The 23,082-nt window shown below is 41.2% G+C and overlaps 2 protein-coding genes across 13 annotated transcripts in view; one reads left to right on the top strand and one right to left on the bottom strand.

The window, feature by feature from the left end:
• LOC140733171 (atypical kinase COQ8A, mitochondrial-like) overlaps window positions 1-1,027 on the top strand; it is a 50,013-nt gene extending 48,986 nt beyond the window's left edge. For all 3 annotated transcript variants that reach the window (XM_073056113.1, XM_073056112.1, XM_073056114.1), the window contains one exon: window positions 368-1,027. In XM_073056113.1, the coding sequence (XP_072912214.1) occupies window positions 368-667 (300 nt within the window). In that variant the 3' untranslated portion in view covers window positions 668-1,027. The remainder of the gene's footprint in view (window positions 1-367) is intronic.
• A 7,532-nt stretch (window positions 1,028-8,559) lies between these two features.
• The window catches only part of LOC140733174 (serine/threonine-protein kinase MRCK alpha-like), a 575,430-nt gene continuing 560,907 nt past the window's right edge, over window positions 8,560-23,082 (bottom strand). For 5 of the 10 annotated variants that reach the window (XM_073056117.1, XM_073056119.1, XM_073056124.1 and 2 more), the window contains 8 exons: window positions 22,241-22,338; window positions 20,960-21,044; window positions 19,959-20,079; window positions 18,777-18,894; window positions 17,632-17,817; window positions 15,816-15,939; window positions 12,713-12,870; window positions 8,560-11,148 (listed from right to left, as the gene is read on the bottom strand). In XM_073056117.1, coding sequence (XP_072912218.1) covers window positions 11,017-11,148; window positions 12,713-12,870; window positions 15,816-15,939; window positions 17,632-17,817; window positions 18,777-18,894; window positions 19,959-20,079; window positions 20,960-21,044; window positions 22,241-22,338 — 1,022 coding nt within the window. In that variant the 3' untranslated portion in view covers window positions 8,560-11,016. The remainder of the gene's footprint in view (window positions 11,149-12,712; window positions 12,871-15,815; window positions 15,940-17,631; window positions 17,818-18,776; window positions 18,895-19,958; window positions 20,080-20,959; window positions 21,045-22,240; window positions 22,339-23,082) is intronic. The other 5 variants (XM_073056122.1, XM_073056123.1, XM_073056125.1 and 2 more) reach the window with 2 other exon arrangements.

The raw sequence follows: 23,082 nt of genomic DNA on the forward strand, positions 1-23,082 counted from the left end.
TGATGCAGTGAATGGGATCACATTTTCCCCGTGGTAGGGATATCAAAAACAAAAATATCAAAAAAAGACTCAAGGTTAATGGTGAGAGGAGGGGGTTGGAAATCTGAGAAATGTTTATATTCCAGAGAGTAATTGAGATACCTAAAATTTGCTTCCAGAGGGTAAAGTGGAATTGGATACAATCACTTAAGAGTTATTTAATGGACACATAAACATGCAAGACATGGAAGGATATTAAGACAGGAAAATTGGGTTATTGTAGGTAGGCAGAAAAGGCCAGTGTTGACATGGTGGGCCAAAGGGCTTGTGTAGCTGTGTAGACAGGAGGCTGTACAGACTCTAACAGAATGACTATTTCTCATTTGAGGTTATGCAAAATGCCCACGTTGATGCTGTGATGATCCTTGGAGAAGCCTTCTCATCAGTGGAAGATTTCAACTTTGGCAGTCAAGACACCACCAAGAGAATCCACAGTCTGATTCCCATAATGTTACAACACAGACTGATTCCCCCTCCGGAAGAGACTTATTCCCTTCATCGTAAAATGGCAGGCTCCTTTCTCATCTGCAGCAAGCTCAACGCACAGATCTCCTGCAAGCACTTATTTGAAGAAGCCTACCTGAGGTACTGGAGCAGGAAGTCCAAATTGGGAGATGGCAGCCAGTAAACGGAAGAGGCACGAAGGGTCTGAGCTGACGACGATGGCCGAACCACCTTACCGTGTTACTTGTTTTTGTATATTAAAAAATTCCTCAGTTCCTGTTCAAAGGAATAGTGGGTTTGAATGAACACTAGGGATTGCACTAACCAAGTGCGTGTGATCTTGACAGCAAATACCAGTGAGGGGAAGACTTGCATTTCCCCCTAAGGAGGGGTATTTGAGAGATTTTTATTGTTGATTTAATTAAAATAACTTGAGATTTGTACCTTTGGAAAATAATGAACTTTTGAATTACTTTAGATGTGATCATTAGCCAAATTTGTATACCTGTCACAGTTGATGCAATTAAAGAAATTATGCATGTGAGCCCACATCGTCTTCAAGCAACAGAACTGGTCATTGTTTTTGGGTGATTCTTCCTCTCCTGTTTGAACTTCAGCTCATTAATGTTGACAAACCAGACGCTGGACGTCCTCCCAGAGTTCACCAGGGCACTCGTAGCTCATCCTACTGGACAGATCCACTCTTCCATCCCCTCTGTCAGAACTGGGAGAGGAATAAATCACCTGTAATTGCAAAGTGTTCTCAGCCTGCTCCATTCAGAGCAGCTGTCCTGTATTGGCTCTCTATAGCTGAAACACTGGGACTGTTGATGTTCAAAGGGTGGCCCTTGTAGGTAAGTGAAAGACACATGCTGTGCAGCAAGAGATTAGAAAGGCATATAATAATAATGTTGGCTTTTATCAATTCACTCCTAGGGGAGAATGAGGTGATGACAAACAGGAGCTACAGGGAGATAGTCACCACAAGGTTGCAGGAGACAGATAACTGTGTGACTGTCAGGAAAAGGGGAAATGCACAGCAAGTGCAGAGTACACCTGTGGCTGTTCCCCTCAGTATTAAGTATACAACTTTAGACACTATTGAGGGGGGTTGGGGCAAAGAGGCCTCTGGCACTGAGTGTGGTGCTGTGACTCAGAAGAGCATAGAGGTGAAGAGGACTGCAATGTTGATAGAGATTCCATAGTCAGAGGAACAGAGATGAGGTTCTGCGGTTGTGATGGAAAGACCTGGATGGTATGTTGCCTCCCTGGTGCCAGGATCATGGATGTCTTGGATGGTGTCCATCCCATTCTCAAGGGCAAGGGTGAGCAGCCAGAAGTCTTGGTACATGGTGGCACCAATGATATACAGGTAGTCCCTGAGTTACGGATGTCTGACTTACGGACAACTCGTACTTACGAACCGAGGAAGGAGAACACCGTCCGCCATGTTGACACTGTTAAGTGTGTAACTTTGTATTTGGCTTAAATTTTACTTGGCAAGATTCGCCCTGACCCCGCCTCGCGCCCCCCCCCCCCCCCCCCCCCCGGCGCAGTGAGATCAGCACCGGGCTGGAGACAGACTGCTTCCACCCAAGCGCGCCGGGTTGATGTCGATCCAGTGACTCCCGTACCATCCGTGCCGGGTTGATGTCGAGCTCGCAACTCGACCTCAAACAAAAAAACACTGCCACCTCCAGTTTAAATTCTCATGTGGAATATTGTGGAGGCTCAAGTACCAAAACCCAGCACAGCCCCCACTTGTCCCATTTAACTTGTCTCCGTGCAGTGGAGTTTAGGACCCAGCGGAGCTCCGGAGCCAGCGCAGCTCAGGACCGCTGCCTGCAGTATTTCTGTTCCACTGATGGGAAGCGATCACGATTGAAAATAATGTGGCAATAATAAAGCACTTGGAAAGAGGTGAAATGTCATTGGTCATTGGAAAAGCGTTAGGCTACAGTCGGTCAACGATTGCAACAATTTTAAAGGATAAAGTGAGAATAACGGAGCATGTGAAAGGCCCTGCCCTGATGAAAGCTACAATTATTACTAAGCAATGCAGTGATTTAATTATTGGAATACATATGTTTCTTAAGTGTTTTATATGCATAGAAAGGTAAAATATATACTATATACTAAGACAAACATTTGACTAACTGATGCTAAATGATACCAGATGTACTTGTTCCGACTTGCGTGCAAATCCGACTTAAAGCTGGACTCGGGAACGGAACTCATCTGTAACCCGGGAACTGCCTGTAAACAGGTGAGGAGATATTTGGGGGAGCTAGGTAGGAAGCTGAGAAATAGAACCTCCAGGGTAGTAATCCCTGATGAAGGGTCTCGGCCCGAAACATTGACTGCTCATTTCAACGGATACTGCCTGACCTGCTGAGTTCATCCAGCTTGTTTGTATGTGTTAATCTCTGGATTGCAGCCTGTGCCATGTGTCAGTGAGGGTAAAAATGGGATGATTTAGCAGGTGAATGCATGGCTCTGGAACTGGTGTAGGGGGCAGGGGTTCAGATTTTTGGATCATTGGGATCTCTTCTGGGTAAGGTATGACCTGTACAAAAGAGACCAGGTCCAACATCCTTGGGGCAGGTCACTCGTGCTGTTTGGGTGGGTTTAAACTAATTTGGCAGTGGGGTGGGAATTGGAGTAATAGTGTCTAGGTGAGGTAGTTTGTTTACAAATGGGCAAACTGCATTGACACTCCTAGCAAGGAGGAGCAGTGCTGTTGGCAGGGCAAAATTGCAGTTAACAGGATGAGTTGCAACATAAAAGGTGGACAAAATCGGAAAAGGTCAATACAGGACAGAAGGTGTTGTATTTAAATGGAATATGGAATAAAGTTGGTGAACTTGTAGCACAGTTACAGATTGGTATGTACGATGTAGGCATCACTGCATCAAGGCTGAAAGATTCCAGCTCGGGGCTTAATGTCCAAGGATACACATTGTATTGAAAGAACAGGCAGGAAGGCAGATTGGGGTGTTGCTTTGTTAGTAAAAACTGAAATCATTGTTGGGAAATGTACAAGAATACATTTTGGGAAAAGGAACGACAATACAGACTATAACTGGGGAGAAAATTCAAACATAAGATGTGCAGAGGGACTTGGAATACTTGTGCAAGACCCAGAAGGTTAATTTAAAGGTTGAGTCTGTGGTAAGGAAAGTCAATGTAATGTTGGCATCCATTTCAAGGGGATAGAATATAAAATCAAGGAGATAATGCTGAGGCTTTTTAAGACAGTAGTCAGGTCGCAATTAGATTATTGTAAACAGTTTTGGGCCCAATATCTCAGAAAGGGTATGTTTTCATCAGAGAGTCCAGAGGAAGTTCATGAGGATATTTCTGGGAATGAAGGAGTTAACATGAAGAGCATTTGGGAGCTGTGGGCCTGTACTCACTGGATTTTTTAAAAAGAGATTCTGGAATAGTGGCGAAAGACTGGAAAATTGCAAATGTCACTCCATTCTTCAAGAAGGAAGGAAGGAAACTCTTGGCCATCAATGGTTGGGAAGATGTTGGAGTCGATAATTTAAGATGTGATTTCAGGGTACTTGAAGACACATGATAAAATACACCGTGGTCAGTAAGGTTTCCTCAAGGGAAAATCTCGCCTGACAAATCTATTAAAATTCTTTGAAGAAATAACAAGCAGTATAAATGAAGGAGAATCTTCATCTTAAGTCACAATAATAGACACAGATATTCTCCCTAAAGTAATAACTATGTACTTTTCATATCCTCATTGAACACATTGTTTAATCAATCACAGTCCAGGCTAGATAAAGTATGTGAACCTCTGTATTTAATAACCTCTTTTAGCAGCAATAACCTCCACCAAATGTTTGCTGTAGTTGCTGATCAGACCTGCACAATGGTGAGGAGGAATTTAAGACTATTATGCCATACAAAACAGTTTCAGTTCATCAGCATTTTTAGCTACCTTGCATGAACATGAACAGCTCTCTTCAGGTCATGCCACAGCATCTCAATTTGGTTAAGTTTTGGACTCTAACTTGGCCATTCCAAAACATGATTTACTGTATCTTTTTAAACAATTCTGTTGTTGATTTACTCGTCTTTTGGATCATTGTCTTGTTGCATCATCCAACTTCTATTAAGCTTCAGCTGACTGACCACTACCCTGACATTCTCCTGTTAAAATGTTTTGATGCAATTTTGAATTCATTGCTCCCTCAAGGATTGCAAACTGCCCAGGCCGTGAGGCAGCAAAGCAGCCCCAGATCATAATGCACTTTCCACCATGTTTCACAGTTGGGTTGAGGTTTTGGTGTTGGTGTTCAATGCCCTTTTTCTTCTGAATATAGTGGTGTGCATTTCTGCCAAAAAAATTTCAACTTCTGACCCATCTGTCACATAGCACTGTCCCAGAAGCATTGTGGAACATGCTTTTTTGCAAACTTGAGGCATGCAACAATGTTTTTCTTTGAAAAGCAGTGGTTTCCTTTCATGAACATCATTCTTGTTCCATTAATGGACACGTGAACAGAGACTTAAACAAGTTCTAGAGATTTCTGCAGGCTTTTCGTTGTTAACCTTGGGTTCTTCTTCACCTCCTTCAGCATTGCATGTTGTACTCTTGGTGTGATCTTTGCAGGATGCCCACTCCTAGGAAGAGTAGCAAAAGTACTTAATTTCCTCCATTTGTAGACAGTTTCTCTTACTGTGGACTGAAAAACACTTGGGTGTTTATAGCCTTTTTCTAGCTTCATGCTTCTCTACAATTAGAAACATAGAATTCTTCTAAGGTCCTCTGAAAGTTATTTTGATTGAGGCATGGAGCACATGAACAGATCTCTGTTGAGAAGAGCAGGCTCTGTCAGTAGCCTGACTTTGTCTGTCTTTTTGTAGGGCAAGACGCCTCTACAACCCACACCTCCAATCTCATCTCATTGACCGGAACACCGGACTTCTAATAGCTTTTGCAGAAGGCAATATCCCAAGAGGTTCACATTTTTTTTGAACCTCGACAAGAAGTACAATTGCTTTTATTGTTATACAGATTATGTTTATCCATTATTGTGCCTTTGATGAAGATCGGGCATTTTATGACCAATTAATGCAGAAAACTAGGAAAATGCAAAGGGTTCACAAACCTTTTCTTGCAACTGTACTTGGATTTTCAGAAGGCCTTTGATGAGGTGCTACACCTGAGGCTGCTTAACAAGCTGTGAGCCCATGATATTACAGGAAAGATTCTAGCATGGAAAAAAGTGAGCCTTTTCTGGTTGGCTGCCGGTGCTGTTCCACATGGGTCTATGTTCAGAATGATTCTTTTAACATTGTATGTCAATGATTTGGATGATGGAACTGAGGGCTTTGTTGCAGTTTGCAGACAATATGAAAATGGGTGGAAGGGCAGATTTTGATGAAGTAGAGGATACAGAAGTATTTAGATTAGGAGAATGTGCAAAGAACTGGCTGATGGAATAGTGTTGGGAAGTGTATGGACATGCACTTGGTAAAAGAAATTAAGGTTGACTATTTTCTAAATGAAGGGAAAATACAAAAATCTGAGGTGCAAAGGGTCTTGTGAGACCTGTGCAGGATTCTCTAAAGGTTAATTTGCAGGTTGAATCTGTGGTGAGCAAGTTAAATGTGATGTTAGCATTCATTTCAAGAGTACTAAAATATGAAAACAAGGATGTAATGTTGAGACTTTATAAAGCACTGGTGAACTCTCACTTGGGTTTATTGTGAGCAGTTTTGGGCCCTTGTCGAGAAAGGGTGTGCTGAAACTGGAGAGGTTTCAAAGAATATTCACAAAAAATATTCCTGCATTGAATGGTTTCTCCTATGAAGAGCGTTTGATGCCTCTGGACCTGTATTCACAGAAATTCAGAAGAATGAGGGATGACCTCATTGAAACCTATCCAATGGTGATTCTTGATTGGTCAGGGTATGAAGGGATATTGGGGGGGGGGGGGGGGTGGGAAGGAAAAGAGTTTGCTAGGCGTCAGTGAGAAGAACACAGAATAGTGCACAGTACAGTATAGGCCCTTTCAGCCTTGATGTGCTGACCTTTTAACCTCCAAGATCAGTCTAACCGCTCCCACATAGCCCCCCCCTCCTCATTTTTCTTCCATCCATAGGCCTGAATCTCAAATGTCCTTACTAACCTCTGCTTCAACCACTATTGGAGTATAAAAGTTGCATTGTTTGCTGTGTAACCAAAACTATGTAGTCAGCTTTGATGTAGACTATGTAGTCTGAGTTTGCTATTTGCTATGCAAGTATCCAATTTAGTAGGAGAATGAAATCTTAATGTAGAAGACAATGGTGTGTTAATGAGAGGTAGCTAAGAGATGTAGATTAGAACATGATTAAGTCAATAGGTAGAAGCAATAGTGGCGGATGTACTTGTGATACGCAACTATAGACCGATTGGATATGCTAATGCAGCTAAACCAGGAGACTGCTATAAAAAATGCTATGTACAAGGATCGGTGGGCAATCAGCGACTGGCTCAATGACTGTCTCAGCTCTGATCTGCAGAGCCAAATTAAAGTTTAATACTTTTTGAAGAATCTTCTGCGTCTCCTGGTCGTTTGTGGGGCACAAGAAACCAGGACACCACCACACCTGGCAGCATGTTCCATGTACCCACCACTGTAAAAAAAATACCTCTGATATCCTTCCTAAACTTTTCCTCCAATCACCTTAAAATTATGCCCTCTCAAATTGCCTGTTTCTGCCCTGGGAAAAAAGTGCTTGCTGTCCACTCATTTTATACCTCTCTATCAAGTTACCTCTCATCCTCCTCTCCTAAGAAAGTAGCTCTAGCTTGCTCACCATTCCACTTAAGACGCATTCTCTAATCCAAGCAGCATTCTTGTAAATCTCTAAACCCTTTTAAGGTTTCCACACCCTTCCTGTAATGAAACAGCCAGAATTGAATACAATACTCCAAATATAGTCTAACCAGGGTTTTATAAATTTGCAACATAACTGAACTCAATCCCCTGATCACTATACTTTGGTACATGTGATTATAAACTAATTCACATGGAGGATCAGTAGCTTTGAATTCTTGGCCACATATCAGATGAACTGTCCAGGGGTCAGCATGTAGATATAATCATAAGGAAAACAGTCCAGCTTCTTGAATTTTTTTTAGGAGGTTAAGGAGGTGCAGATAGTCATCAAACATGCTAACACACTTCAATAGATACATTATTGAAAATACCTTGACTAATGGCACCCTGGTCTGATAAGCAGACCGAATGTACAGAAATGTGAGAAGCTGCTGTGCTTCCCAGCACTAATGGTATCTACAGGAGGTGCTGCCTCAAAAGGCATCATCTATCATCAGAGGTCCCTACCATCTATCTGGGCCTTGCCATCAAGCCTGAAGTCCCACACCACCAGGTTCATGAACAGCAACTTCCCTTCAACCATTTGGTTCTTGAATCAACTGACAAAACCTTAATCACTGTGGTTTAGCAATACCATGACCAATTTGCACTAAAATTTACTTCTTTTGTTTTAATTGTTTTCTTGTTAAAAATGTATAATTTGTGAATGTTGCTTATATGATGCTGCTGCAATTAAGTTTTTCATTGCACCTGTGCATACACAGGTGACACGGTAGTACAGCAGTTAGCTCACTGCTGTTACAGCTAAAGGCGTTCCAGAGTTCCGAATTCAATTCTGGTGTTGTCTGTACGGAATTTGTACATTCTTCCTATGAATGATTGGGTTTTCTCTGGGTGCTCTGCTTTCCTCCCACAGTCCAAAGACGTATTGGGAGGGACGTAAAGCGTTAATTGGTCATTGTAAATTGTCCTGTAGTTAGGCTAGTGTTAAATAGGTGGGCTGCTGGGCAGTACGCCACGTTGGGCCAGAAGGGCCTGATCCATGTTGTAGTTCAAAAAGAAAAGTACATGTACTAGTGCATTTGATGATAAAACTCACTTTCACTTTAACTTATTAAAGCCAAAATAATAAATTAACAAGAGGTGGGAGCTTGGATATCTGACCCTTACTCCACTACTCTACCTTCATTTATATAAAAAGGAATAAAAATACAAAAACATTCCATTTGTAACAGTTCCCTGTTTTATTGAAATACATCAAAGTCTTGGTTAATATTTTGTGTGTCACCAACATAAAATAATGGCGGCTGGTCCGACACCTGCCTTAAATATTCTTGTGCAAAAGAATCTGCAATCCGCAGAGTCTCTCTTACAAATTAACCCCTACAAACGTTTTAAGGGGAAGAGGAAGGAGTAATCAAGCCAAGCAATTAATTTACTGAAGTCAGCCTTTAACCTGGACAAAAGAAAAATTAAAAAAATGATTACATCTATGACATGCAAAACTGTACAATAATCTTACAAAAGGGAATCCCTAAAGCTCTTGAAAATAAATGATATGAAACTGCTGTGGACAATGGCAGCTTGGTGCCCACTGAACGCAATACTGTAAATGTATCTTCCTTGCTCAGGGGGCTGCCAGGTTCTCTCCATTCTGCCAACACTTCTTAACACTGAGGATCGAGCCCATCTCCTCTCCCATCCAACCAATGCATGCACCTGCCAGGAAGCAATGGTTAAGGACAGTGGTAACTGGGAATAGAAGGGAGGGAGAAGAGAGGGACCTTTGACTGGCATTTTCAAACTAGATGTCAAACATTTTAGAAATTATTTAACTGAAACTAAATGTGCCCTTTATTGGATTCAGACCACTTGGAGCTCATTTTGTTACATCAGAGAGATACTGGGGTTTAATGTCAAGTTGAATAGGCATCAGAGAGTAGGCAGCAGCAAAGGGGAAGTGGCTCAAGAAGGGGGAGCAGGGGTCAAAGGGCAGTTGAGCTGGGGGTGTAGTTGATATCAGAAGAAAATCAGACAGGCAGGGAAAAGGGTGGAAGAGGGCTGTCAGGGTTAGATAGGGGTGAGAAGATCATCAGGCTTGCGTAAAGATTAAAGAGCAGTTGGGGATAGGAAGGGATCAGAGGACAGACATGGCAGGATGGGTTTTGAGACCTCTTGCTATTCTGTTCCAAGAAGGGTGGTCTCAGCCACTAACAAACAACTCTCACCAAGGTCTAAACTAGCAAGCCATCCTTGAATGCCCTCTCGCTGCTTGGAGGAAATTTCTGCCTCATTGATTCCTGCCGCAGCAAACAGTGTACAGTAAGTAGTGAAGATGACAGAGAGGGGGAAGTGGCTGTAGAAAAGGGAATGTAGGGATTTTTTTTACTGGCCAGAGCAAGCTTACCAAAGCATGGTCCTCAGGATTTTTTAAATGTGTAATAAACATCAGCATTTGGTGAGGGCTGGAGTGAAGTGAAGCAAGGAAGAGTCCTGCCCAGCAGCAGTATATAATGTACAAGGTTAGTTCAGCTCAAGGATCTGGGTACCAGATCAAATACTGGGAATGACTACAAAAATGGGCCTTGTTTACTCAGAACTGGATCAATAAGACACCCCTAACTGACTCTCTAACCAGTGCAGTCTCTTTGCAACATGCAACATAAATCAGTCATTTTCTGTCTATATATTGGAGTTTATTAACTAAAATACAGTTGCCCTCACGATGTTTTATCACAGCTTACCAACTGCCGCTTCCACTTTTTTTCCCCCTAACTTGAATTTTCAGCTTTACCTGGGTTCACTACATTGAGGAACTTTATATAAGAATCTACCAGCAGTCTGTGACATCACATACACAGTAACCTTTCTTTTTGCTGCTGTTTCAACAAGTAAAACTATACACAACTTTTTATAATATATATATAATATATATACTTTATATATATTCTATATCACAAAAGAACTTTTTTTGTGTTTTTCTTAGTAAAATAAGGTTTGGTGATTTGTTTGCAGATGTACACACATCATTATTGCAAAATAACATAATAATAAAAAGACTGAGCACTAATACAAAGAAAAGCCCGCTGACACTGTATCTGAAACAGACTGAAGTGATGATTCAAATTTGAAACTGCATCTCCCACCACCCCACCAACCCCAACCCTACATATTTTATGAGGACCTATGAGGCTAGTGAGGCTGCAATGAGAAACAACATCTTAAACATCAGTTACACGACTTAACTGTGGTCCATTCTTGTAAAGAAACAAGGTAAGCTATATCCAAAAAGAGCAGAGTATGCACGTGAGAGAAAAACTTGCACCTCCTCATTTGGTGAATGAAAGAGAAAAAGAGAGTGAGAGAGAAAAAAAAGAGAAGTGGGGTGACAGAGAAAGAGAGGCAGAGAGAAAGACAGAGGGGCAGAGAAAGAGAGAGCGAGAGACACACACACAGAAAGTAGAGTAAAGTGGTCAGCAGGGTAAAAACTCCCACATGGTGCACGTGCGTGTTTGTGAGATTCACAATATTGGGCACTGTCCCAGGTCCACAATGCTTTTTGCTTCTTTTCATCAGATCTGCTGTATCCATCCAGCTGGAACCAGAGAAAGGAGTTGGGATAGGTGCAGCAAGACAAGAGCAAGGGCTGGTTTGTTGGAATTTCTCTCTGGAGTTGGTAGTCTCATGTTTCCCAGTTAACGTGCTCTGTGTTTTCAAGCAGAAGGGTATGTGGTTTGTGGGGAGAAATCGGGCTTGGTGGGCTGCTCAGATTAGAGCTGTTGGAGGCTGTAGAGTGTCTGGGGGAATCAGAGTCCTGGAAAAGAACAAAAAATAGACCATTTCCACATTTAAACAAGTTAGGCTTTACTGCATAATGCTCCTTAATAACTTCTCTCTCCACAGATGATTCCTGACCTGCTGCAGAGATCAAGCATTTTCTGTATTTATTTCAGTTTCAGCATCTGCAATTGGTTTCAACCTAACTGTGCTGCAATTTTCTTCTTTCTCCCCTCCTTACAAACAAGACACACTCCTGCATTTGATGGAAGAAAAATACTTTTGTGAGAGCAGCTACATCAGCTGATGGTAAACTAAGGGCAGGCGGAAATGGCAGCATCCCATTGCCGTGATTGGCAATGGCAATGGCTCTTGGGTGGACTCACTGGCACCCCACTTCCCAGAAATCCAACCTAAAGTCTGTCCCGGGACCCAGAGTGGCACTATTCACTATACTTTGTTAGGAGTTTGAATAGATCTGGTATGTCAACAAATACACTGAAAAACTTCTATAGACATACCGTGGAGAGCATTCGGACAGGCTGCATCATTGTTTGGTATGGGGAACGGGGGGCTACTGCACAGGACTGAAAGAAGCTGCAGAGGGTTGTAAATTTAGTTGGCTCCATCTTGTGTACTAGTACCCAGGACATCTTTAGGGAGCGGTGTCTCAGAAAGGCAACGTCCATTATTAAGGACCTCCAGCACCCAGGGCATGCCCTTTTCTCACTGTTACCATCAGGTAGGAGGTACAGAAGCCTGAAGGCACACATTCAGTGATTCAGGAACAGCTTCTTCCCCTCTGCCACCTTGATTCCTAAATGGATATTGAGCCCGTGAACACTACCTCACTTAAAAAAAAATATATATTATTTGGTTTTTGCATGGTTTTTAATCTATTCAATATATGTATACTGTAATTGATTTACTTATTTACTATTATTTTATTTATTTTTTCTTCTTCTACATTATGTATTGCACTGAACAGCTGCTGCTAAGTTAACAAATTTTACAATACATGCCGGTGATAATAAACCTGATTCTGATTATTACCAGTCTCTTATAAATGGTGCTGGAGTGTGGCAATGTTAAGAGATGGCTACAACAGATCTATTCATTACATTTATTATAATTGTTCTACTCTTTTAAATCTCAGTTCTATGATTTTAAGAATTTACTCTGTTCTTGTTTTTCTTTTGCCTTTTGTACTACCTCAATGTAATAATGTATGGAATGAATTCTCTGGATGCTATGCAGAGAACATTTTTCACTGCATCTCAGCACATGTGACAATAATAAACCAATTCCAAATATATCCACCCACTGTTGACCTACTGACTGCTTAGGGAGGTTGGGAGGTCTTCTTCCCTTGAAGGGTAGAATCATCCTTCTGAATTTGCTACAGAAGCTAAAGGGCATGTGCCTGTGTTGTAGAACTATTGTCACCAAAATGATAATCGTGACCTCCACCAACCCACTGCAAACAGTGTGAAGGATCAGGAAGACTTACTCGTGAGTGAATTCAACATTTCTTAATTTTATCTTCCTTCATTAACATATCGCAAATTAGGAAACAGGGAAAATATTAAAACTGAAATTACATCTCGTTCGAACTCCCTTGTTGGCACATCGCTCCCAGGATCCATTCCACCAGAGGACAGAGACCCATCAGAAGGGGACGTCATTGGCTGTCTTTTGTTGACATAATTACCTCCTGAGAATTCCCTTCGAAGGGCACTTCCATTCTGTGCCGATGATCCTGTGTGAACACCAACATGTGAGGCAACATGAACAACAGTTACACAGCACAATTCAAAGTCTGAAGGCTCTGCAGAACCAGCAGTGACGATGTGTAGAAAAATTAAAGATGTACAAACACATTTTACAGCAAAACCTTTTCAGGTGTTTGTAGAACATAGAACAGTGCAGCACAGCACTGGCCCTTTGGCCCAGGAGGTTGTGCTGAAATAATTAAACTAATTAGAAACACATTGAACTACTCCATGTTCACATCAACACGAGTGAATCTGCAGATGCTGGAAATAAATTAAAAAACCATGAAAAGCTGGCAGAACTCAGCAGGCCAGACAGCATCTATGGGAGGAGGTAATAATGACGTTTCGGGCTGAAACCCTTCATCAGGAGGGTTCATCATTCCCTTCGAAGGGCACTTCCATTCTGTGCCGATGATCCTGTGTGAACACCAACATGTGAGGCAACATGAACAACAGTTACACAGCACAATTCAAAGTCTGAAGGCTCTCCTGATGAAGGGTTTCGGCCCAAAACGTCATTATTACCTCCTCCCATAGATGCTGTCTGGCCTGCTGAGTTCTGTCAGCATTTTGTGGTTTTTCTATGTCCACATCCCTCCATTCACAGCACATTCATTAAACATCTCAACTCTATCTGCCTTCACCACTACCCCTGGCAGTACACTTCAGGCACCTGTCATCCTCTGTGTAAGAAAAACTCCCCCCATAATCTCCTTTGAACACCCTCTCATCTTAATTGCATGCCCTCTAGATCAGACCTTTCAACCCTAGGGGAAAAAAGATACTGGCTGTTTATCTATATTTCTCATAATTTTATAAACCCCTATCAGGACCCCTTTACCATCCTGGTAAATCTCTTCTGCACTGTGAGTCTCACAGAAGACTTAATTCACCAGAAAGTCTCTCACACATAAAATATATTTTTTAAGTCCTTACAGTCAAGACCTTACTGAGGTAATTTTATTTGCAGCTTGTTTCTATTTCTTTGCCCCTTTAAGGTTTGGACTGGATTCCTCCATTCCCATATTTTAACTTGTTCGTACCTTAGTAATCTTTTTCAATCTTATTATTATTATTAATATCAACATAATAAGATTAATACATAGATAGTGGGCTTACAAACTTACAAATTTAAACTGAACATGAAAGGATACACAAGCAATAGTTACAATATAATTAAGTCTTCCCAAATCATGAATGATACAAATTACATATAAACAAAGCAAAACTGGGTTATATCATGATATATACTAAAAAAGCAGAAAAGAGAAAAAGAAAAAAAAATTATGCTAGAAAAACTAATCTAACAACCTAATAACTAATAAAGAGAAAAAAAGAAAAAAAAGAGAAAAAAATAATGAAAAATGGGCTGTTTATAATATCTATTAAAAAAATACAAAATCATCAGTGTCGCCAACTCCAATCCTCTCAACATATGTATAATCAAAACTGGAAAAACGAATAGGTTTGGAACAGGGTCACAATACATCATATGAAAATATTGAATCAATGGTCTCCATGTCTTTTCAAATTTAATAGAAGGGTCAAATACAACACTTCTAATTTTCTCCAAATTTAGACATAACATAGTTTGAGAAAGCCAATGAAATACGGTAGGGGGATTAATTTCTTTCCAATTCAACAAAATAGATCTTCTAGCCATTAATGTAAGAAATGCAATCATTTGACAAGCAGAAGAAGATAAATGGATTGAGTCTATCATTGGTAAACCAAAAATTGCAGTAATAGGATGAGGTTGTAAATCAATGTTCAATACCGTGGAAATAATATCAAAAATGTCTTTCCAATATTTTTTCAAAAGCGGACATGACCAAAACATATGAGTTTAATGACGCTATTCTCAGAATGACATCTGTCACAAATAGGATTTATATAGGATTTATATATTATCTAATAAATATAATTTGCCTAGATTTCATTTTTTAAAAAAGATATTTACAGATTAGGAATTTCTTAAATTCTATACTTCCTACCTTTCCAAATCTTGAGTCTTCGGGTATTTTGGAGAATTTGTTAGAACTAAATCCTTCTCAGAAAGGTGTAATATCAAAACTCTACAATATAATTATGAAAATACATTCAGAGCCCTTCTATAAGATTAAAAATGATTGGGAAAGAGAACTTAACCTTACTATCCCTATTGAGAATTGGGATAAAATTCTTCAATTAGTCAATTTATCATCTATATGTGCTAAACATTCATTAATACAGTTTAAAGTTGTGCACAGGGCTCATATGTCCAAGGATAAATTGGCTCATTTTTATTCGTACCTTAGTAATCTGATGCACAGATCTTGTCAGTTTCTAGATCAAAGCCCAAGGCTTTGACCATGTCTCTCAGCAACCCTTTCCTGACTATATATTTAGTTTTCTCTCAAATCTATTTATGAAACACCTCAGAATATCTCTAGTCTATAAATACACTATATCATAGAAACATACAGCAGAGAAACAAGTCTCCTTGGCCCACCTCGTCCACACTGACTATAATAGCTATCCATGCTAATCCCATTTGCCTGCATTATTATGAGAACCCATGACAGGGTACATGTGTTTGTAATCAGGAACTCATTGCCCAACAGACAGAAGATGGGAGGGGACTGGAGAGAGCAGGAACTTTGGCCTCTAGTAGACTGAAGAGAAGGGCCTGTTTGTGGTTGGGGCTAAGTTTTCTGAGTGGTTGTCCTCATTTGGTCCATCCTGTTGATACTGGAAAGGGTGTTAGCTGGTGAGCACATTCCTCACAGCACTTATCAGCTCACTATTGGAACAAAGGGCTCCCTGACCCCCTCCTCTGGTCCATGGAATTATGTGATGCAGGTGGCAGCAGCAGTAACCATGGTATCACAACAGGACCACCACAGGATTACAAATTTTTTCAGGAAGGAAAGTGAGTGCAAAGTCTTACTTGATGAGAGACCACTGCTAGCACTCATGGAGCGTCCTGGCTCTGTGCGAGACCGTGCAATGGCAGGTATGCTGACAGAAGCACTAAACATGGTCCGACTCTTCTCATCCTGAGGCCGCAAGTTCTACAAGGTGCCAAGGGAGAAAAGAAGATAATCAACTATTTGGAGTCAGGAGGTTAGCACAATGGGTGTCAGTCCCACTCACAGAATACCACTACCCGCAGTCCTTCCCTAAATGTGATCATCCTGCTCCTCTGTCACTAGCGGTTCTGTTCAGACAACAAGCAGTATATGTGGTGGGAGAAGAGTTGTTAATGTTTTGGGTCAAAACCTTGCATCAATGTTGACATGCTGGCGATACTGCTCAACAGGCTGAGTTCCTCCAGCAGACTGTTTGTCAGTGCACTGAGGAGCTTTGTTGGATGTGGTTTCATTGACAAATTATCTTCTGTGAACAGTGCAGGTAATATCACTGCAATATCTAATTTATCTAAAAGTTTCAGCAAATTCTTCTCTCTGTGAGCAAAATGGCAAGGGTACAGAAACAACAAAGTATATCCAACAAGCGACACTCTCCACCTGCATAATACTGTCCTGCACAGAATATTATCACCACAGAGAGATAAAGAACAGTTTGAAGATTCAGCAGCAGACAACCACCATGATCAATACACACAGAGCACACAAGATCCCAGTTTAATTAGAACTACAAGAAGGTAACTCAGTTATCTCAAAAGATTCATCAGGTTCCAGGTTCTAAAGAGAGAATTTACATTGCAATGCAACAGAAAGTATTGTTGCTCTCTCATCAGATGGGACCTGACCTGCTGCACCACCACCATTTTCTGTTTTTATTTTGAATTTAACTGACCAATCTTAAAATTGCTTGAAATAGCTTGGATGATTAAAACAACATCTTCTTGTGTTAAAACTGTTTCAGATCACATTCAAATAACGCACAAAGTTAGGATCATATTGAGTGGCAAGAAAAACAAGCATTTGATTGCATCTTTTGCAAAATGTTCAGAAGGTCTCATTTCCAGGTCAGTTATTAAGCATCAGGAGTGCTGCAGTGCTGGGTCTGCAAGTGCCTCAGACTGGTTAGTTCTCTTGGGTTTACATTAAAGATCTCCTTAACTATGTGACAGTGTTGTGAGCGCTCCGTAGCATTCACACCACTAGTTTTGGGAGCCTGCTGTCTGCTAATCATCTGCCAGGTAATAGCAATTACTGGAAGTTACTAACTGTATTCTCTGGTCCATCTGATCTTGTCCTCGTGCCCGCTCCTCAGTCCATGGTTATACTATAACCATGGTTCCAGGTAGTCCCACCATGATATATTCGCTCAGCATCTGTTCTAAAATGTCCCTCAGGATCTCAAATTTTTCAATGAGATCATCTCCCAAACTTCTAAACTCCATAGAAATATCAGCAAACCTCCACTTCTCTCTCCTTAAATTACCTTTTTTTAAGCTGTGAGGCACTTGGAATGTCTGAAGGTCTTTCTTTAGTGATCTCATTCCATTTGGGAGCATTTTCTACAGATCACTCTCTGTGGATGAAGTGCCTCTGATATCTCTGCCTTTCAGAAGATCATAAGATCATATTTGGTTGCAATCACATGATTAAGTTCAGAAGTTAAGTCCACCAACCTCAAAAGAGAAATACCAGGAGCTTTGAACCAAGAGGCTAGGAAAGCAGTGCCTGGCTGGAGAATGTTTAGGGCTGAAGCAGATAGGGTAATGCAGTGTTAGTGCACACACACACGGGCACTGCATACTATGGTTAGCGAGATGATCAGCACACACACCATACCCTGGGTATCATAGAATGTGATGAGCTGGAGGCAGAAACTTGTACAGGGGAGCAGGTGGGGGTTGTGGAATCATGGCTCAGGAAGTTCTCAGCAGAATGGGCGGTCATGTGATAGACATGCTCGAAGTTGGTTGGAGTAGAGATCAGGTTGAAGTGATGTCGGGGAGGTGGATGAGGGGAGCCTGGCTATCAAAGGAGAATAGAAGTATGATAAGAAATGAAAACACAAATCAACAGGAGAATTAACAGTTCCAGGTATTGCAGAAAGTGACTACATATTATAGTCAACACAAAGCAATCAGAATATATTAAAAATTATATTTTTTAATATAATTGAGTATGTGGATGTGGTGAAGACCTACAAGTACCTCAAGTACTCAGGGGTGCACCTGGATGACAGACTTGAGTGGAGCACCAACACAAAAGCTGCGTACAAGAAGGGCCAGAGTCACCTCTACTTCTTGAGGGGACTGAGATTCTTTGGAGTATGCAGGCCTCTCTTTCACATGTTCTGCCAGTCTGTTGTCACCAGTAAAAATCTTCTATGCAGTGGTGTGCTGGGGCAATGGCATCAACACGGGTGATGCCAACAGGCTCAATAAACTGATTAGAAGGGCTGGCTGTGTTACAGGAAAACTGGTCACACTGGAGGCGATGGTAGAACAAAGGATCCTATGGAACATCCTGGCAATCCTGGGCAATGTTTCTCACCCTCTACATGCCACTTTGGCTGAACAGGAGCACTTTCAGTAACAGACTAAGACAACTGTGCTGTTCCAAAGAGTGCTATATGAGGTCATTCTTACCCTCAGCCATTGGGCTCTGTAATGAGCTTTAGCCAGTGAAGAGATGACTCCCTCCTGTTAGGCTGTTTGTGGGAACTTAATTTTTCTAGTATTTGTATCTGTGCATTTGTAATGCTACTGTGACACTGTAATTTCCTTTGGGATCAATAAAGTATCTATCTATAAAGTGAATATCCAGAAATAACAATTGAATTCTGCCGACTAGGTTTCCCCACTGGTTCAGTCTCAGTGTGGTCTTTAGGAGTTAATCCTGATTACAAAAGGATTTGAATGAGTGAAAGGACATTCTGTAAGGTCATTAAAAGATGTACCCCGTACATCTTTAAGTCTGTGACTTACCATTGGAAGGTCCTTCAAAATCTGTATGCCATCACCTGGCCCCATGTGTACAATATGGTTGAAATTAGTTGGGTTTGAGATTAATTTGGACCTCATTTCTGGATCACGAAGCATCTCTCTGAAACAAAAAATCAGACTAAAGTATTTCATAGTCAAATAAATTCAAAAGTAACTATCATACCTTTCCTGTGGTTCAACTTGGTCTTTCTTTCACCAGCAGGAAGACTTTTCACTGTTTATAATTTTGAGCTGGTCAAGACATACAGGGAAGCAACTTGTTTTACTTTCCCTTCCTTTTCTTCCCCGGCCTCAGCAAGGTTAATGTGGACGGATGGCGGTGTGTCTGGAGTGTAAATGTCAGCAGCTGTCACAGCACCAACAAACCACGACCCCACCAAATCCTTTCGTTTAGAACCACAGCTTTACCTTCCAGAGCATCAACACCGGCTGCCTGACACAAATTGGGCCATTGCTAGTAGCAGCAAATATCTGCAAGTTACTAATGATCTCACTTGTCAGCTTTTAGTCACTGAGTAAGCAGTGTGGAATGTGCACTGTTCTCATTTCCCACTGCAGGACATTGCTGGATGGTGTTTGATGGACCTACAACATGGGTAGAAGATTCTGGAAAGGGAGTTATTTTCCTTTATTAACCACAGTGAAAGAATTGAGCATCTGCTGAGAGCTTCCATAAGTAGAACCTGTCATTGTTTTCCATCTTTACATTCCTTTCCACTACTTATTTCCATTTCTAAAAGGAGGGAGCAGGGTCATGCATAGTTGAGGGAGGAAATTTACTGGATTGGATTATTTGTCACATGTACATTGAAGGGCATCATTTGCATCAAATCAGATCAGTGAGGATTGTGCTGGGGGCAGCTCGAAGTCTTGCCATGCTTCCAGCATCAATGTAGCATGCCCACAACTCAGAAACCCAAACCCTAACCATACACATTTGGAACATGGGAAAAAACTGGAGCGCCCGGAAGAAACCCAGGTGGTCATGGGAAGAATGTTAAAAACTCCTTAGAGCCAGTGGCAAGAATGTAACCCCTATTGGTGATTGGAGCCCAGAGGTTAGAATGGAAGAAGAACTCAAGTGGGAGAGAAGGCTTCAGAGGAGGGCTAGGCAAGTTTGGAAGCTGGAGGAGGTCAAAGGTTTGTGTTTGCCATATTGCCCACCTCCTCTGTTGAAGCCTCTCCTCTTCAGGAACCCGGAAAGAATATCTCCTCTTGCTTCTGGTCCGGACCATCTGTTTGCGGCTGTTGTCAGATGTTTCGGGAACCACAAGCTCATCCCCTTCTGTGGGAGTGAAACAAACAGCTTAAGAGAGATGATCATGTGACAGGAAGATGATACAATGTGAGATCCTTAGTTACTGATTATGAGCAATCTGTCTCTTGTTTCTGATGTTTAGTCATTGACTTGGCCAGTCCGTTATACACTATGCTCTGATGTGATACCAATGTACAAAGGCACATTAAGTCACACATCAGGGAAACAGGCCCTTTGGCCCAACTAGTCCATGCTGACCTACTTGTCCGTATTTGGCCTATATCCCTCCAACTTTTTCTATCCGCGTACCTGTCCAAATGACCTTTATATATTGTTAATGTGCCTGCCTCAACCACTTCTTTTGGCAGCTTGTTCATTATACCACCACTCTCTCCATGAAGAAACCGGCCCTCGGGCCCCTTTTAAATTTTCCCGTCACCTTAAGTGAATGCCCCCAGTTCATGACCCTCCAACCCTAACAAAAAGCCCTTAGTTCTTGATTCTCATGGTGAGATCAATCATCAGCAGATGAGAATTGTTGCTGTCAGAAGTTTTTCTAGATTGAAAGATTTCTCTTGGGGAAAGGCTGATTCTATTTTAATATCAAGGAAAACCAGCAGGATTTTACAGTTACAATAGAATAATTCAGGATTTGGTAATGATTTACTCATGTTTTACAAAAAGTGGAGCATAACTGAGATGTTCATGCCACAAAATTGTAGGAAAGGAGTCATGTGAAGGACTGTGAGACTTTGGAGGTCTTAAATTTTACACTTTCATTCATGCTAAACATTCTGGCCACTCAATTTTTCTGGCTGAGAAACTTACTATCATTTAGCCAACCCTGAAATGATTGCAGTAAGGTCTGACATTTTACATCAAGGCAAAAGTCATTTAATGGACATACCTGCCATCTTATTTTTGAAATAGATTAACCTGATTGTCTCAAGGCCAAGCAGGTTTAGTGATCCCTCTGTATTAAGTGGCCGAACCTGTAACGAGACAAGCTCATTGTGAAAAATCTAATAAGGTATTCCTGAAACAGAACTTTAACATCTTCGTAACTCAGGCCCATATGGAATATCCAAAGGTGCTTTTGTCTCCAGATCTCAGCTGCTGCTTAGTGGGTTATAGTGCAGTGAGAAAACAGATAGGCTTGACATGCAATGTTATTAAAACAAATCAGCCAGAAAGATAGGCACAGATGACTAAAAAATTAAATGACACCCCAGATGGTAGAACTCTGAAGAATGGTTGAATAGACGTATGGTCATGCAGCACAGAAACAGGCTCCTCGGCACAACTTGTACATATTGGCCTCAGTACCATCCTGAGCTCATCCCATTTGGCCTAATATCCCTCTAAACCTTTCCTTTCTACATACCTGCCCAAAAGTCTTTTAAACATAATTGGAGCGACCTTACCATTTCCTTGAGCAGCTTCTTCCACTTACCTGCCATCCTCTGTGTGAAAAACCTGTTCCTCCAGTCTCCTTTTACCTATAGAATTTCCTACCCTGGGACTAAGACACTGACTACCTATCTTATTAATGGCCCCTGTAATTTTATAAGCCACTTTAAAGTTGGCAAGCCAGGGAAAACAGCCCCAGTCTATCCATTTCTCTCCTTATACTCAAGCCTCTGGACCTGGAAGCATCCTCGTGTATCTTCTCTGCAACCCCTCTCAATTAATTACATCCTTCCTATAGTAGGATATGCAAGCAAAATTCCAGGTGTAGTCTCAACATGGCTGTAACATGGATGTTCCAACTCTTGTACTCAATGTCCTGTCTGATGAAGGTAAGTACATCTTCACTGCCTTGTCTACCTGTATACATCTATACACTCTTTCAAAATTCAACCGACAAATACAAAAAGTGATTGAGATAGCTCAGGGGATGTGAAACCTCACACAGAAAAAAATCACTACAGGAATTTCATTCAGATTATTAATTTAAAATACAGAATACTGTGCTTAACCTTAGAAAGAGTGTGCAGACCCTGGATATGATGCCAGGACAATGCAGGAAGAATCTGGGGATAAAGCATTTTAGTGATGGATTAGGGCAAATGTTAAGACTCTTAGAAGGAAGTTCGGGAAGTGATCTGACTGACTGAAATAGTCATAGCAAGATATATTAAAAACAAAAAAAACATTAAGTGGAACAAATGAGTGTAAAAAAGCTTACCTTTTTTAGTGCAACTGTCTGAATCCATTCCATTGTGTTCACATCAAATACATCTACAGCATTCTCACTATACACAGACAGATATGGAGCATTGTAACCTGCAGAGATACAATGCAAACACCAGTGTCAAAGCCAACCCTGCAGACTTGTACTTCATGATCTATCACACGACTTGCATAAGCAATTAACTGCATGGTTTCATCCAAACTCTGCTCCAATATCAACACCAACATTACAGAGGAACAGTTACACTTGAGCCTTAGAATCTTTAATGCAAGAACACATGCCCTCAGGCTGTTCCCACTCCTATTAGCACCAGGATGAGACAGGTACCAAAAAGGACAACTCTGAACATAATACTGTATGTATTCCCTCCAGACACAGTTTGAATATGGAACAGCAGATTTGAAACAACTAAACTGCTCAACAGTCCAACTCAAATAACGGTTATAACCTCATTATATTGTTTTGGGAATACTGCAGGACTATCACATCCTCCAGAATTGGTTAGGTAAATGCCAGTTTCACTTGTAATGCAGATGTTAAAGTTGTGTGTAAAATTGAGCATGCATTTTCTTTGAGCTTTTTACCAACACAATGAAAATCAGGGCCTGTTGTTGCTAGCACCCTTCTAACTTTGCACCTGGAACTGGGCAATCTGAGCGTGTTCAATTAAGACCAGAACACAGTTATACTAGACCTTTGCTAGGTTGGTGAAACTCTGCATCAACTCTTTGAGGCTCTTAGTACATCAGCAATAGATAAAATGGCACATTCTAGCAAACAGTAGATATGGGGCTCAGCAGAGGGGACAGCCCTTGATCCAAAAAAATGTAGGGGAC

Source organism: Hemitrygon akajei, chromosome 9 (genome assembly GCF_048418815.1).
Source record: "Hemitrygon akajei chromosome 9, sHemAka1.3, whole genome shotgun sequence".
Taxonomy (NCBI): Eukaryota; Metazoa; Chordata; class Chondrichthyes; order Myliobatiformes; family Dasyatidae; genus Hemitrygon; species Hemitrygon akajei.